General features: G+C 41.9%; 1 protein-coding gene across 2 annotated transcripts in view; it reads right to left on the minus strand.

The window, feature by feature from the left end:
• Positions 1-19060, minus strand: part of LOC121876057 (FGFR1 oncogene partner 2 homolog) — a 32204-nt gene that overhangs the window by 3329 nt on the left and 9815 nt on the right. Inside the window, exons 1-4 of one of the 2 annotated variants that reach the window (XM_042380940.1) lie at positions 8517-8744; positions 8312-8419; positions 7895-8035; positions 1292-1414 (exon numbers count right to left, since the gene is read on the minus strand). In XM_042380940.1, coding sequence (XP_042236874.1) covers positions 1292-1414; positions 7895-8035; positions 8312-8419; positions 8517-8672 — 528 coding nt within the window. In that variant the 5' untranslated portion in view covers positions 8673-8744. Of the gene's footprint in view, positions 1-1291; positions 1415-7894; positions 8036-8311; positions 8420-8516; positions 8745-19060 lie in introns of those variants that run through there. The other variant, XM_042380941.1, reaches the window with a different exon arrangement.

A 19060-nucleotide genomic window follows, 5' to 3' on the forward strand; every position in this document is an offset into this window, starting at 1 on the left:
CTGCACTTTTTCGGAAATGCATATCGCTTAAAAAGTGAGACTACATGTATTTGTGTGTTCTGCTATCGTGTTCACCTTTCACAATACACCTCAATGATTTTTTACTAGATTTTGTCTCTTACTTATTATAATTCATCATCCAACGCTCAGTAGCAAAGTTCAGCCTCAAATATTACTAGATAGATGATGTGCTTTCTGATCATACGTGCACACCAATGCTTCCAGGTTATCCTTCCTCTCTAGTCCAGTAATTTTCCCCTCTCCTACAACTCAGTTCTGCATTAAACACACTTTTTACCAAACTTTCATTCCTTATTTTCTCAATATGTTTACACAACCTTATCAAACCCTGATCACCTCTCTCTCTCTCAACAAACCTTACTTTATAATCTTTATATCAAATTCATCTGGCATATTATTCAGCCCAAAATGTTTAACTTATATCTTTTTATAATATTCAAAATCCATAATTCAAATCCATATAGTAATATTGGCTCAATAATGCCCCTATACTGTACAGTAAACCCTCTTCTAAAAGGGCTGTGCAATGAAACAAAAAAGTTCAAGTCCAAGAACCTTGAGATCATCCATTACAAAAATTCTTACCACTTACATATAATATAGTGCTACAGTACAGTGTATAGGCCTTGTATAGTATCGACTCCCCCAAAAATACTCGTCAAAAGATCAATAATTTATTAACGTCTTTCTTTGACACTCCCTGCTGCTGCTTACCACTTATTCCTGTTTCACTATTTGTTGTATACAGTAGTAAATTACTAATCAATGCACAGAATCAGATATAACTAGCATAAAAGAGTACATTCTGATGTTCAAATGTGACATAAGGAATGAGCCAGCAATTTACCTCAGTTTAATTTTTTTTCTTGTTTTTGTCAAGAGAGAGAGGGAACAGACTTGCAGAGGTCAACTCCTTTAGCAAGTTAGTCCAGAGCATTATGTCAAAGACTCTACAATCACAACCATCAAAAGGGATGCAAACAAATACAAATTATCATTCTAGTTATTGACACAAACTAACAATGTGTGTTATGTACCTCAAGTCTTTTTACTTTGTTTTCTTTATAAACACTGTGCTATAGCGTCATGGTAGATGAAGGTTTTGAGATGTTCATGCCATATTCTGTGGCAAAATCTTGTCTAGGACAATCAGTGGCTGAGGAGAGTTGCAAAAAAAAATATATTTGCTTATACAATATGTATGAATTCACAATTTTGTGTTGTACTTTGTTTACAAGTGTGAGTCATATTTCTCTGTAATATGGATTACCTTATTCTCAGTAGCCAACGCTGTGATGAGTCTCTGCTGCTGTTGACTTTCATCATCTCCGAGTGATGCAGCTTTCCTCATCACTGCCACCATTTCACTTATTCTCTCTATTTGTGCTGCAAGCTGAAGTATGGGGAAATTATTAAGCATTATTACCCTTGAGGCTGGTGGTCGCAGCCTATGGTGAGACATGCGTCATATTTATTCGTAAATGTCTTTCATAATCTGAAATTTTACCCAATATTGTATTACAAAAGTTTTAATATATATTTTATAACAGCAAAATATTACAAATATCTTTTTAAACCATTAACCCTTAAGCCCCGGGTTAGGGTGATGCTGGCAGTAACAACACCCATCCCCCACATGGGGATAAACCGATAAAAAATAAACTTTTCCCAAATTAATTACCGTCAACCCTCACTTTACGCGGTTAATTCAACCCACGGCGGCCCGCATAAAGTGAGAAACGCGTAAAGTGAACAACATAACATATGGGATTAATTGAAATAGAGACCGGGCCGACCCCCAAACTCCACTTTTTGACGACACACAACTATGTTGTAGTAAAAATATTATCTTAACTTTATGATGGTATGCACACAAAATTAATATAGAAGAGGTTAGGTTAGGAAAAATAAAGGTTAAGTTAGGAAAAATAAAGGTTGGGGTTAACACTTACGCTAGTAGAAGAGATGGGTCGGCGTACGGGAATGGAGGCTGGTTCCGAGGCAGAGGGCAGGCTACTGGCCCTCAGGTGAGTCACCATCACTGTCATCCACACTTGTCAGGGCCTCCCTGACAAATCCCTCAAAGTCATCATCACTGTCCCTACCTCTGTCACTATCACTGGCTTGGGCTGGCTGTGGTGGGTTGCGGGCGAAGAGCTCTGTTATGCTTTGCTGACGGCTGGTGTTTATGTTGTCGTGATAAACCTTGATGTAGGGCTCCATAGTCTGCAACAGCTGGGTAGTGAAGATTTCATACCTGTTTGCGTCAGGGTCGTCGGAAAGGAGGAGCTTGACTTTCTCGATACACTCGATGGCACCCCTAACATTGCTATGGGATAAGCGGTGTTCTTCTTGGGATGACGCACCACCTGCCTCTTCACTGACGTCATCATCATCTACCATCTCGTCGGTAGTCACATCAGGATCCCTTATCACCTCCAGGATGTCGTCGTTGGTGGTCTCGGAGAAGCCTGCAGCTGTAACACTCTGCGCAGCTTCTCTGGCAAGGTCCACTGCTACTGCAACAGTCTGAACCTCACCAGTTACAGATTGACTCTGCCTAACGGCCGGAATGCCTTGCAACACATATCTCCATGCGTGACGAACAGTTGCTACAGACAGCTGATCCCATGCCTCCACCAAGAAGTCCACAGCTTTCTTGATGTTGAATATTCTCCAGAATTGTTTTAAAAGTACTTGTTGCTCTGCCAACTGTTGATCCTCGTCGTCTTCGCTCTTGCTATCGTTGGTGGTGTCACTCAGGTTACGCAACTCTTCCCTGGTGTTGGTGTAGTCGTTCAGGAGCTTGAATTTTTTAGTAGAGAATGCAGCTTTTACATTACAGATTAACTCTTGGTCCATGGGCTGTAATATAGACGTAGTGTTGGGAGGAAGGAAGACCACTTTAACGTTGGGGTGACGATCTAACAGTAGGGGCGAGTGTCCTGGTGCGTTGTCAAGCAGCAACAAAATCTTGAATGGCACATTCTGTTGCTCACAGAATTTCTTCACATCGGGAACGAAACAGTCATCAAACCAGGAGAGGGACAGTGTAGAGAACATCCACGCCTTACGTGCGGTCAGCCAGTGGACATTTAGCTTGGTCATGTCCATGCTCTTGTAGGCGTGCGGCTTGCGTGCTGTGTGGATCACCGATAACTTGAGCTTACAGGTACCGGAGGCATTGGTGGTAAACAGGACGGTGATGCGCTCCTTCTGCAACTTCCAGCCCCGAATCTTGCTGGCATTCTTCATAACGAAGGTCTTGGAAGGTAGCTTTTTCCAAAAAAGACCAGATTCGTGCATGTTAAACACCTGGTCGTCGGTGTACTGTCCTTCCTCCATAATCTCACGTAAAAACGGAGGAAATTCCCTAGCCGCAACACGGTCAGCACTAGCTTCTTCACCACCATTGTTGATATTGGTGATCTTGTTCCTCTTCTTAAACCTCTGTAACCACCCAGAGGAAGCATTAAAGGGTTTGGGCTCTGTAATTCCTATCTTTCGTGACACTGCAGCATACAGTTCACGTGCGTACTCCTTAACAGAGCCCGTGTCCACCGCCATGTTCCGTCGCGCCTGATGCACCAAGTAGCTCACAAGTAATTTTTCCGTCTTGAGAAGCACCTGGTTGTGGAAATACTTGATCATAGAAGCACCTGTAGACTTTGTGATGTTCATGTGCTCCTTTATCTTGGCTGCATCCTTCTTAATTGTCCTGATCGTAGACTCGTTAACACCATGCTGGCGCGCGAGATCAACCTGTCTTGTTCCTTTCTCCAACTCTTGTATGATCTTATACTTAATTTCTTAGCTTAAGGAACGTCGTGTCTTCTTTGGCTTAGGGCGGCTGGGTCCAGGTACGGAAAGGTTTCTCTCTGGGGACGGTGGTCCAGCGGAAGCCATTTTACAGAACAATGGATGCACGATTACACGGTGTGGCCTGGAGGGATGAAACTGCCGCGGCTAGGTCAAGCGTCGTCTTTCCTCCCTCCCTCCCTCCCTCCCGCGGGTGGACACGTCATATCACTTTAAAACAATCACAGCTAGCAGCGGAGGGAGGTAAGGATGCATGGCCCAATTACAGTCCGATACGTCATATGACGTCACTGATAACGCAACAAAGACACACACTGCGCAACCTACTCGCGCCGCTTACACAACATGGCGGATGGCGGGAGAGGGCGGGAGAGATGGCGGGAGGTTTGGATCCAAAAATGGCGCGGCGCGAGATGACCGCCAGCCGCTCTCCGGGTAAAGGGGTACACGCACCGCGGAATGTGAGCATTCCGGTTTCAGCAGGGTACCGCGTAAACGTGGAATGTGGGACCGCGTAAAGTGAGGGTTGACTGTATAAAAAAAAAAGTGGCGAAAACAGGCGGACGTTTAGGAACGTCACCCGGGGCACGCTGGTCAGACGTTCTGGAATGTCATCCGGGGCCTAAGGGTTAAACAATTATGTTTTAAAAATGTTTTCCGTGCCAACAAGAAAACCAAACATGTTTTTAAGTTTGTATTTGTGAATATCTGTGCACATACACCCAGTCCTCGCTTAACATTGTTAACGTTGCCAATCTTTAGATACCCAAAATCCCGACAACGTTGTTTTACGACCCAACCGATTCGTCATAACGTCACCCAACACAGACTACTTTGTATGACGCGCCACCCTCTCTCATCTTGGCACGCTACGCTCTCTTGCGGAGCATCACAGCGTCCCCAAGCATTTTCTCCCCAGTCTTTGTTAAGCTTCCACAGCGTAGGTGAGTGCTTAAAGGTTTTTGCTATAAATGCTGCACTATAACCATTCAAAATGGTTAGTGTTAGTGATGCTAGTGAGGAAGAGCAAACAGCAGCCAAGGGGGAACCCCAGTCAGAGTGGGAAGGGGAGCCCCCTCCTGGTCTCAGTGACTCACCACCCTCCTCCTCCTCTCCACTACCCACCACACACTTGCTCCACCTCTGCCCATCAGTCAGTACAATACAAAATGATTGTATTATCTTATTAATTAAACATCAATTTAGTTCAATTATCTTTTGGGATGTATAATATATATTTTCTATAAAATTCCATTGAATTTATGTATACTGTATATGTAATGTATTTTATGGGGCAAAGGGAAGCTGGGGAACGTAACTAGCGTATTTTATCTCTTTCTTATGGGGAAAATTTGATTCAGTTAACGTTGTGTTTTACAAGAACGTAACCACGACGTTAAGCGAGGACCTCTAAAATTCAAGCTGATTGAGACCGAACCTCTTTTGATTTTTTAAATTATGGAATAAACTAACATATTATGTGTATACCGTATTTTTCGGCTTAGAAGACACTGCATCGTGGAAGGCGCACCCTGATTTTGGAAATGAAATTCTTATTTTTTTTTTCAGGTATTAGCCCACCTGGGCACAGGTCACTGACCCACATTAGGGCCTAGGGGGCGAAAATGTAATAATAAGAGGGCGTAGTAATAATAATAATAATAATAATAATAATAATAAAAATAATAATAATAATAAAAATAATAATAATAATAATAATAATAATAATAATAATAATAATAAATACAAAAATGAAAAAAAAATCAAGAGTGAGAAACAATATACAGTATGTATGTTGTGTTGTCAAAGTAAGAGAAACAATTGAGACCCTGCAATTGTGTGTAAATGTGGCAGAAAGTCGGATGAGCAACCTGGGACTTGGTCACAATTTTCGTGATGCCATATGGCAGCAGGGTCTACCAATATCTTCCCAGCCAGTAGTACCCGGTACCTCCCTACTACTGACACCAGTGAAACCGTTGCTTGATATACAGCCCTTTTGGCACAAGTACACACACCTCTTTGAATATCATCACTTAAGAACTGCTTATCAGTCGTTCATTTTCATCAATTTAAAAAAAAATCTGTATAAGAAGGTGAAATCTTTAATACAGTGCTCATTTTATACACCTGGTCACCTCCACATCTTAGGGGCTGTAGTGTTTACATTCTTTCTCTTGTTTTTGTCGGTATGACAACGATGGGAAATATTTTCCAACGGTAGAAGGTAAGCAAATGTAAACATGTATATCAACGTCTATATAAAACAGAAAATCTTTATTTAAAAACAAAATAAATGTAAAAAAAACAACGTGTTTTTTGCAAAACCAGTGACTGATTGGTTCTACATAATTATAAAACTGAAGAAAATAAGTCCTCCATTGTAGCTGTATTAAAATTAATGTAGAAAAATTAGTATGGTTGTTTTAAGTAATGTTATTTAATGTTAATAAATGGAACAATGGAAGTAGCTAACAATTAAGGGTAAAAAAAAAAGTGAGATCGCGTATGTAAGTGAGCACATGTGTAAACATATCATCATTACTCTACATAAGAATATGAAAGCAACACTTATTTACTGTTCATATATGTTTTAATTAATGTTTCTGAATTTCTTTTTGATTGAATTATTGTTTATGTGTGCAAATTGAACAATACAATTCATTAATAATACGAAAAATATTAAAACACATGGAGACAAGACGTCATTATTTTTGTTGTTTACAAAACCAGTGACTGATTGGTTCTACATATAAAACTAAAGAAAATAAGACCCTGGTTGTAGCTGTAGTAAAATTAGTATGGTTGTTTTAAGTAATGTTATTTAATGTTAATAAATGGAACAATGGAAGTAGCTAAAAATAAAGGGTAAAAAAAAAGAGAGATCACGTATGTAAGTGAACACATGTGTAAACATATCATCATTACTCTACATAAGAATATGAAAGCAACACTAAATTACTGTTCATATATATTTTAATTAATGTTTCTGAATTAAAAAAAAATATCTACCCACCAGTGGTAATAAAGTTGAAAACATAATGACAGCCAATGTTGTTGTGTGTGTGTGTTTTTACTTGGATGACGGTGTATTTAAATTTGGAAGATTTTACAGTCTAAATGGGAATCCAAATATGAGAGCCTACTGTAAATAGGTGTCCAAATATGAGAGCCTACATATAAAGAAACAAACATTCCTGCATTTGAGACCAGCAGACAACCTTTAGCAATTCCTCAATAGATGGCGCTGCCGCACCACTGCCATTAGTAAACAAACCACACAGCAGCAAGGGTTTATTTTTATTTTTTTGCAATATATCAACAATATTAGTTAAATCAATAGTTTTATAGTACTGTATAGAGAATACTTGTAATTGTTAAGTACTGTAATGAGGTAACAGTCTTTGTAAGGGGCTGATTTCAAAAACCTCTGCTACAACTCATCGACTAGCATCCTGGAAGACGCATGGTAATTTTCGAGGTATATTTTTGTCATAAAAAGTGCGTCTTTTAAGCCAAAAAATAAGGTACCCACTAAAAAATTATTCGGCACCCGTGTCATATTGTATCACGCCATAAGGGTGCCGAATAATTTTGTAGTGGGTGTACAATGTACTTTATATAACTGTACTGTATATTATGTGTACAACAGAAAATTTACCAACTTAAATAAACAAAGATAATAATTAATGCAGTGTATAAATACACTATACTGTATAATACACTACTGTACTGTAACAGACACAAGCATTGGAAAAAAATAATAATAATAGACAAAAGAAAAAATATGAGTAGTACAATAATGTAATGTGCAGGTGTACTGTACTTGTGCAATATTGGAATTACAGTACACACAAAGAAATTTCCAAGTTTTGGAATTTAAAGTCCCAGCCAGAAATCATCTGAATTTTATAGCTTTCCGATCTTTAGAATTTCAAGTATTCAGAGGTCCATCCGTATACACTACCCTGTATTCCATACAGTAATGCAAGCAAGTAATTGCCAATCCTTAAGTTTTTCCACCAATCCAACTCACTGATACTAATAAACTCACCTTAGCCTGTTCCTGAGTGTTGGGTTGCATCTGTTTTGAGTTAACTGTCACTAATTTAGCTACCTGTTGCCGGTATTTGGACATTATCAATTCCATAACATTCTGGTGTTCTTCAAGCGCTAGTCGTAATTCTTTATTTTCCTGCAAAAAGAAAATCATGTAGCATTTTTCTTCATATCATCCAACACTTGACAGCAAAAGTATCAAAACTTTAATTGTACGGGTAATTTCAACAAGTAGGACAGGAAGAGATCAGACAAGTGTTACTGTCAAATCTATTTACCAAGGTAAACTGATGGAAGTTATATGACACAGGAATGCACCCAACAGCAGGATATTACAAAAAGTGTTAGTTCAGGGTATAAATGAATTTTGGTTGGCAGCTTTGTGTGAAGAATAGACTAATCCAAAACTCACCTGTTGAAGTTGTCTGATGTGTCTATTCTCCTGCTGGATGGAGTGTATCAGTGCACTACGTGGTCGGTTATTAGCTGCCTCATTCAGCTCATTCATCTCCTCACAGTACTGCAAAAGTTACAATGCATCAACTACCTTAAGACAAAACTGCAGTTGAAAGGTGATGATTTTTAAACTGATACGACTCAAACCTAAGAGTCAATACCTTAAAGACAACAGTATGTTTCCTTTTGCTGCGAGATACACGGTGATGCTGAGAAGCTGTCATGACCAGAGGCGTTGCTGCAGGAGTGGTTGATGATGATGATGATGGGCATTGTGCTCCCTGGGATGGATGGGCAGGAGTTCCCCACCCTCGCATGATGGGTTACTTGTGCCACTGGAAGAGCTACCCATACACTCCTCCCTTTTAAATCCAGTTTTTACTAAATTTCAACTCACACTTTCTAAACATCATTCAAATCCTATGTCTTCAAAAACCTGAAATATTGTACTGATCTGTGTAAAAATAATCTTCTTTTTTTTTTAGTAAGTGAAATGAGCAAGCTACTCAAAATGAAGAAAAAACAACACACTAACTGGATGTCTTACTTTTTTATATTAAATATTAATAAGTTTAAGAAAAAAATGAGGTGAGAGAGATACTGTACAGGTATACAGGGTTTCACATAGGCCCCACACCATACTGTACAGGGTGTCTCATAAGTTGTGCACCATACTGCAAAGGGTGTCTCATAGATTGTGCACCATACTAATTATTTTTTTCAGATGATGGAATCATAACAAATCAACAAAGATAGCAGAGAAATTAACACTGAGGAAAAGCTTTATACAATATTTACTTATGGAAAACCAGTTGTTACACACCGATCACCTGCAAAAAATTTAATAAACAATGCTCATATGCCTGGGTATTGTCAATTAAATTATTTTGCAACTGTTTAGCATCTGACTTTCCACACATGACTAATAAGCCAATTCTTTCTGCTGCTGCTAATTTCTCTGCTATCTTCGGTGATCTGTTATGATTCCCTCATCTGAAAAAAGTAAAATGGAAGAGTATTAATTTTCCTTTCATAAGCAACCTATGAAACACCCTGTACAGTAAAGTGCATGACCTATGAGACATCTTCTGCATTACAAAAGAAAAGATAAAGGTCAAAGTAAACAAAGTGCATACTGTATTGGGAAAAGAATAAATGGATGAAAACAAAGAAGCGAGGAGATAAAACAGATATAATACACAAACTAAAGAAAAGAATAATGGAGGTACAATAATGAAAAAATAAATAAAAATAAAAGAGGATGAATGGAAGAATATGGAATACAGGAAGAGACACAGAGTACAGTGCAGGGGGTCCCTGACTTATGAAATCCCACCAATACGAACGGGGTTAAACTTGAAATTTACAGTATATTTTATTTACCCGAAGACTTATTTTTTACTTTCATTTATTGTATTTTGTCATTCTATTTCTTCTTTTGTCTTAAATTAAGTGAGTTTAGACATATATAAGGACTTAGACTATGATATGGTGAGATTTTAAACGTTGTTCTGTAAGTACAGTATGCACATAGCATGTGTTCCGACTTACATACAAATCCGACTTAAGAACGTCCTCAGGAATGGAACCCGTTCGTAACCCGAGGACCCCCTTTAATGGAAAGCTAGACAGTGAACTGAGAAATTAGACAGTGAAACAGGGGAAGAGAAAGAATAAAATAAGGGAAGAGGGAGTTGAAAAAACGAATGATAGGAGAAAGGGGGTAAGAAAAAGAAATACGAGTATATACAGTTTTGCACATATAGATATATACAGCATACACTATACAAATGGTCTTAAAGAACATGGCATCATTTGACAATTTTGCTTAAGAAGCAAATATCAAATTATATTACTCATTAGCACGGTAATGACTGATTGAACATTAAAACAAAAGCGTTAACAATAGCTGGACACATCAGTAGGTACAGCATAATACAGTATAACAGTACAGTATTAAGGAACGTTAAGATCAATCCACGGTCAACAATCAACTGACTTAATCCCTAAAACAACCCCCTCAGCAGGTTCTCCCCCTCCCCCCTTCAATCATTACAGCATGTTTCCCATACCCTTATTAAGTGTGAGGAAAACATGAAGAATCTGTAGATGGTAAAGAAAAGAGAAGATAAACATGGAAGTAGAAGAGGAAGAGGAGATAAAATTAACAATGGGTCCCACAAGCATTACCATTCATTAGGAGGAGCACTGTGGATACAGCACATTGTATAATAAGCATTCTGTGCACAAGGAGGCAGCATGGCCAACACTGCACTTGCCCAACTTCCCTTCTCCAACTATAAAACCAAGTACAAGTACTGTACTCATATACAGCTGGGTAACTAAGATTGCCCCGGGATTGAACCAGTGACCCTTATGACAGGAGTCAAGCCTTGTAACCACTCAGCTGCCACAATCAAAGATGAGATGAAAGGGAAGCTAATTACAGGTGAAGTGGAGGGGGAGGTGTGAGATATAAGGGAGGTGGGGTAGGAGGAGAGAGAGATACAGGGAATGAGTGTTTAAGAATAAAGCCATTAAGCATCATATTGGTAGTACAGGGTTGTATGTATAATACAGTACAGTACTCCTTCTACATGCTGCTGATAATAACAATACAGTGCATGAGGAGTGTAAGCAAGGAGGTCCATGTGATATTATTTAATACTCTACTGTTATTGTTATTATTATTGCAGTATATTTTTATTATATTAATATTATCACATCAGTCATAATAATAATATTAATATTACAGGATATTTTTATTTTTATTATACTAAGCCACACATACTGTACACATGGTCATTTTCATCTACAGTATATTGTACAGTATTTACAAACCACAAAACATTTGTAATATGGCATAGATAATTAATTATGGATCAGAGAGAGAGTGGAGGGAAGAGGGTGCAGGCTCGAGGACGGGAAGTGGAGGGAGAAGGTGAGGGCGTGTGTGCTAGAGCTTGACCAGTCATGAGGATACTAGGTGAAAGTTGCCTCCCTGCTGTCTCTTCCCACCACTACCACCACCCTGATGCCTCCCTCCCTCACTACCACCACCCTGATGCCTGCCTCCCTCCCTCACCACCACCACCACCCTGATGCCTCCCTCCCCTCACTACCACCACCACCCTCATGCCTCCCTCCCTTCCACCACCACCTGATGCCTCCTCCCTACCACCACTGATGCCTCCTCCTCACTACCACCACCTGATGCCTCCCTCCCTCACTACCACCACCCTGATGCCTCCCTTCCCTTGCTACCACCACCTGATGCCTCCCCTCACTACCACCACCACCTGATGCCTCCCTCCTCACTACCACCACCACCCTGATGCCTCTCCCACTACCCACCCTGATGCCTCCTCCCACTACCACCACCCTGATGCCTCCCCCTCACTACCACCACCCTGATGCCTCCCTCTACCACCACCTGATGCCTCCTCCTCACCACCACCACCACCCTGATGACCTCCCACTACCACCACCACCGTGATGCCTCCCTCCCTCACCACCCACCACCCTGATGCCTCCTCCCCTCACTACACCACCACCACCCTGATGCCTCCCTCCTCACTACCACCACCCTGATGCCTCCTCCTCACTACCACCACCACCGTGATGCCTCCTGTGATGCCTCCTCCCTCACTACCACCACCACCTGATGCCTCCCTCCTCACTACCACTACCACCACCCTGATGCCTCCCTCCCTCACTACCACCACCCTGATGCCTGCCTCCCTCCCTCACCACCACCACCACCCTGATGCCTCCCTCCCCTCACTACCACCACCACCCTCATGCCTCCCTCCCTTCCACCACCCTGATGTCTCCCTCCCCTTTACCATTACCTGGTTCCACCACCATCCAGGAGCCTCCCCTCTGTCACCACCATCAGCTACCAAATCTACTCCAGGTACCATCAACAAAACTACTACCATCACCACGACAACTACTACCATCACCACTACAACTACTACCATCACCACTACAACTACTACCATCACCACTACAACTACTACCATCACCACTACAACTACTACCATCCCCACTACAGCTACTACCATTACCACCACAACTACTACCATTACCACCTTAACTACTATCATCACCACCCCAACTATTATTCCACTATCACCAACATAACTACCAACTACTATTATTGTAGACCTTGATTCACTTTCAAATTCTTGCAAGGACTAAAATGGAAACTGATACCTGTACTGGATTGTTTAAAGAAAACAATGGAGACAATACATAATAACACATAATACTGTACGTGATAATTGTATTCTATGCCAGCGAATGTACACAGTTGCCGACCAAGTTCCCTGGACACTTGGCAATATGATAAATTAATCTGTGTGAGTCCATACACGTGGTTGTTTTATAGCTGATGATACACTACTATTTTTTACTATAAGTCATAAAAATAACAACACAACAAAACATTAATGTATATATTATTACACAAAATCTGAGTAATATATCTTAAAATCTCCTAATTCACCTTACCGAAATGCCTCTCACGTAGATGATCAAAAGAGTCGATTTTTATCTATAACAGTGCCTGCTGTTGTCTACGGTGAACAACAGTGTTATCCACTACTTAAAACCACAAATGTTCATACTGTATACTGTACATCCTTCACTATATCAACCAACATCACTCTGATCACACATCAATTTCAACTTCAAACAGCACCTTCATGTTGTACACACTCTTCACCTCACTGTCTTCTTCGTACAACAGTACCATCTCTGTTTCTATGCCACATATTGAACACCAAGTTAACTCCAAATTTCACTAGCACTGCAGCACCAACACCACATAAGTACAAAGTGCACGTGTCAGTCCTCTACTTTATATGCACAAAGTACCAGCACACGTACACCAACTGCATAATATACTGTACTGTTCAAGTAGTTTACAACAAGAAGTACCAGCACAAGTGTACAGTAACACCCACAACTAACATCATCTTCATTGTCATGATAATTTATCACCTCAATAATGATTAAAAACAGCTGGTGTGAACTACCCTATAGTGTTACGAGGATAATGACCACTCTATTTTGTGAGGATAACGACTACCCTATAGTTCTGTGAGGATAATGACCACCCTATAGTATCACTACATCAAGTGTGGGAGGTCAGCAGCATCACATGTTGTGGAGATGAACGTCCACCTCGTAACACAAGCACGCCAAACATGTTAACAGCCTGGTGACCACTTTACCAACTGCACACTGTTTTCACTCTTTTGTGATGAACAGCTCAACAGTCATAGACCAAATAAGAGGAGGTTAGAGGAACATTAGATCCAGTATGGTGAACAGTGAACAATAGGTGAGGTGAGGTGTGTGTGTGTGTACAGCACCAGCCCAGGAGCACCATCACCTCCTCGCCCTCTCACCACGACACCTCACACTACACTGACTCTTATGGTCAGTGTGTGTGTGTGTGTGTGTGCACACGCAGTCAGGAGCTCCCTCACTATTGCCTCCCAACGTTTTGTTCCACTTGCGATGATCTTGTGCAATGTTTCCACTACACCACCAGTGTGTGACTCACTACACTACCTAAAACACTGTGTGTGACTCACTACACTACCTTAACACTATATGACTCACTACACTACCTTAACACTGTATGACTCACTACATTACTGTAACACTGTGTCCCTCAGTACACCAACATTGATTCACTACATCACCTCAACAGTATAGGAGTCTGGTGACAAAATATGAGCACAGTACTATACAGTAATTGACTTTCACCATTACCTCGACAACCCCTAGACTGGTGCCACTATAGCAGTACTAACACCCTCCAGTACTGACACCCTCCAGTACTAACACCCTCCAGTACTAACACCCTCCAGTACGACACCAGTACTAACAACCCCAGTACTGACACCTCCAGTACACTGTCCAGACCACACCTCCAGTACTAACACCTCCAGTACTCACACCCTCCAGTACTGACACCTCCAGTACTCCAGTACTAACACCCTCCAGTACTAACACCCTCCAGTACTGACACCCTCCAGTACGTACTACCTCCAGTACTGACAGATTACTAACACCCTCCAGTACTAACACCCTCCAGACACCCTCCAGTACTAGTACACCTCCAGTACTGACACCCTCCAGTACTGACACCCTCCAGTACTGACACCCTCCAGTACCGACACCCTCCACCTCCAGTACTGACACACAACACCCTCCAGCTCCATTACTAACACCCTCCATTACTAACAACCCCAGTACTGACACCTCCAGTACAGACACCCTCCAGTACTAACACCTCCAACACACCTCCACTCCAGCACGACACCAGTACTGACACCCTCCAGTACTCCTCCATTACTAACACCTCCAGTCCATTAACAACCCCCCAGTACTGACAAGTACTAACACCCTCCAGTACTAACACTCCAGTACTAACACCCTCCAGTACTAACACCCTCCAGTACTAACACCTCCAGTACTGACACCTCCAGTACTAACACCTCCAACAATACTATCAGTACTACACCTTCCATTACTAACACCCTCCAGCACACACCTCCAGTACTAACACCTCCAACACCTCCAGTACTGACACCCTCCAGTACTAACACCCTCCAGTACTAACACACCCAGTACTAACACCCTCCAGTACTAACATCACTAACACCCTCCAGTACTGACACCTCCATTACTAACACCCTCCATTACTAACACCTCCAGTACTAACACCCTCAGTACAGTACTCCAGTACACACCTCCAGTACTAACACCCTCCAGCACCGTACTGACACCCTCCAGTACAACACAGTACTGACAACCCCAACTAACACCTCCAGTACTAACACCCTCCATTACTAACACCCTCCAGTACTAACACCTCCAGCAGTACTAACACACCCTCCAGTACTAACACCTCCATTACTAACACCTCCATTAACACCCCATCTAACAGTACTGACACCTCCATTACTAACACCCTCCATTACTAACACCCTCCAGTACTAACACCTCCATACTAACACCTCCATCTAACACCTCCATACTAACAACACCTCCAGTACTGACACCCTCCAGTACTAGTACTCTACTAACACCCTCCATTACTAACACCCTCCATTACTACACCTCCATTACTAACAACCCCAGTACTGACACCTCCATTACTAACACCCTCCATTACAAACACCTCCATTACTAACACCTCCAGTACTAACACCCTCCATTACTAACACCTCCATTACTAACAACCCCAGTACTGACACCTCCATTACACTCCAGTACTGACACCTCCACCATTACTAACCTCCATTACAACCCCCAGTACTGACACCTCCATTACTAACACCCTCCATTACTAACACCCTCCATTACTAACACCTCCATTACACACCTCCATTACTAACACCTCCAGTACACCTACTAACACCTCCATTACTAACACCCTCCATTACTAACAACCCCAGTACTGACACCTCCAGTACTAACACCCTCCATTACTAACACCTCCATTACTAACAACCCCAGTACTGACACCCTCCATTACTAACACCCTCCATCCATTACTAACACCTCCATTACTAACACCTCCAGTACTAACACCCTCCACTTCCACCAGTACTAACACCCTCCATTACTAACAACCCCAGTACTGACACCTCCATTACTAACACCTCCACCACCCAGTACTACATACTAGTACTAACACCTCCAGCCCACCCTCCAGTACTGACACCCTCCAGTACTACCAACACCTCCATTACTAACACCTCCATTACTAACACCCTCCATTACTAACAACCCCCAGCACCCTGACACACCCCAACACCCTCCAGTACTACACCCTCCAGTACTAACACACACCCTCCAGTACTAACACACACCTCCAGTACTGACACCCCTCCAGTACTGACACCCTCCAGTACTGACACTCTCCAGTACTGACACCTCCAGTACACACCTCCAGTACTGACACCCTCCAGTACTGACACCTCCAGTACTCCACACCCTCCAGTACTGACACCCTCCAGTAGACACCCTCCAGTACAACACCCTCCAGTACTCAACACCCTCCAAACTAACACCCTCCAGTACTGACACCCTCCAGTACTGACACCCTCCAGTACTACACACCACCTCCAGTACTAACACCCTCCAGTACTAGTCCAGTAGGTCCAGACACAGTACTAACCCTCCAGTACTTCACACCTCCAGTACTAACACCCTCCAGTACTAACACCTCCAGTACTAACACCCTCCACTACAACCTCCACTCCCAGTACTAACACCTCCAGTACTAACACCTCCAGAACTGACCAGTACTACACCCTCCAGTACTAACACCTCCAGTACTAACACCCTCCAGGACTACCACCTTCCACCTCCAGTACTAACACCCTCCAGTACTGACATCCTCCAGTACTAACAACCTCCAGTACTAACACCCTCCAGTACTAACAACCCCAGTACTGACACCTCCAGTACTGACACCTCCAGTACTAACACCCTCCAGAACTGACACCTCCAGTACTAACACCTCCAGAACTGACACCCTCCAGTACTGACACCTCCAGTACTGACACTCAGTACTAACACCCTCCAGTACTGACACCTCCAGTACTCACCTCCAGTACTAACACCCTCCAGTACACCTCCAGTACTAACACCTCCAGAACTGACACCTCCAGCACTGACACTCCTCCACTGACACCTCCACACTACCAGTACTGACACCCTCCAGTACTGACCCTCCAGTACTAACACCTCCAGTACTAACACCCTCCAGTACTTAACAACCTCCACTTCTCCAGTACTAACACCCTCCAGCACTAACAACCTCCAGTATTAACACCCTCCAGTACTAACACCCTCCAGTACTGACACCCTCTAGTACTGACACCCTCCAGTACTAACAACCTCCAGTACTAACAACCTCCAGTACTAACACCCAAGCAGGATATCAAAATACAGTGGAGCAGTTCACAGTGAAGGAAAGTCACTCAGTGTGAGAGTTGTGCAGACACTGGAATGAAGAGGGAGAGGTGGTGGGGGGTAGGTGGGGGTGGGGAGTTGGATAAGAAGGGGGTTTGTAGGAGGGTAAGAAAGGGGTGGAGAGGAGGATAAAGAGGGGGTGGGGAGGAGGATAAAGAGGGGGTGGGGAGGAGGATAAAGAGGGGGTGGGAAGGAGGGTAGGAAAGGGCAGAAAATGCTGAAAATAATAAAAATAACATACTAGTAGGGAAAAAACATAAGTAGCACACAAAGGCAGGAAGAACTTCTTGTCAACTACTCACTGTGGAAGACAACACAGTGTCAACTACTTGCTGTGGAAGACAATGAAGCACAGAGCAAGCAAGAAAGCACACAGCAGGAAATGCAACATACAAGAAAGGATTCGCACAACAAGCAAGGAAGCACAAGGGCTGTAGTGAAGCCACAGTGTAAAACAAATCACATAAACACTTAGGAAGTAGTGACAGAGATAGTGAGGAGAGAGAGGCAAGCACAGCAGAAATAAGAGTGAGAGAGAAGCAGCACAGTGATAGGAGACAGAGGCAGCAGTGAGGGAGATAGAGAGAGAGGCATTACACAAGACAAATACAATACTATAGAAGGAAGTAGTATAAAATAAGGAAACATATACACACAAGGGTAATAAATACGAGAAAAATTTAATATATGTAAGGAAAATGAAAGTGGAGAGGGATGGAGGGAGGGAGAATGGCACAAGTAGAAGCACAAGATGCAGACCAAGGCTGAAGCTACCATGTATGGAAGTGCTGTGCCTCCATAGTATGGCTTCCTGTACACACACACACACACACACACACACACACACGATAACCTTCACAAATAATCTCATTTTACACATGAAAGCCTGTGTACAAGTACTGTAGATCCTGTGTTTAATTCTTTTAAATTATTCCATTTCGGTTACTACTGTACTTCCATACCCACACTCTTTCATCTTTGAGTCACATCCTGACATCCTACATACACTTTTCACAATCATCCTGGGAATTAGTAAACATAAACAGTCTTCCTTGGAATCATTAAACATAAAGCAAGTGTTGCTAGCCCATTATTTACTATAGTCATATCTCTAAGAGTCACCTCCCATCTAACCTAACCTAACCTTCTCTAAACTGTCTCTTTATTACTTTGGTGTCACTACAGACTAAACACTGTCTTTGTGGGGCTTCTTTTTTTGTCTTTGATAATATTGATCGGAAATGTCGCACATTTATAGCCATGGAAGGATCAGCTTGGCTCGCTGACTGGGCCAAATTAGAGAATCTCCTATCTATGTCGTTCAATCATATACTAAATTTTAACATGTATATGGGTATATACAGGGTGTCCACAAATTATCTGAGCCATTATAAAACTTTTTAACCTCAAACAATGTCTAGCCCCCTCCAATAGCACAGACAATCAAGATACAGGTACAGCATTAGTCTTACACAGAAAGACATACAGTTCTGTATCATAAAGGTTTCCTTAAATTATCTTACATATTTTAAAACTTAAAAAGTAAACCCCAGAAATATTATATACAGTATAGATAGAACACAGTGCACATGATTAAGTCTACTAAGACAAGAATAAATTTATAACTTGTTCATCACTACTAAGAAAACTGGCATGTTTTATTTATTATATTTTTAAGGTTATTATGCTTTAAGAACAGTCA

This window comes from Homarus americanus, unplaced genomic scaffold (assembly GCF_018991925.1).
Source record: "Homarus americanus isolate GMGI-L3 unplaced genomic scaffold, GMGI_Hamer_2.0 scaffold34921, whole genome shotgun sequence".
NCBI lineage: Eukaryota > Metazoa > Arthropoda > Malacostraca > Decapoda > Nephropidae > Homarus > Homarus americanus.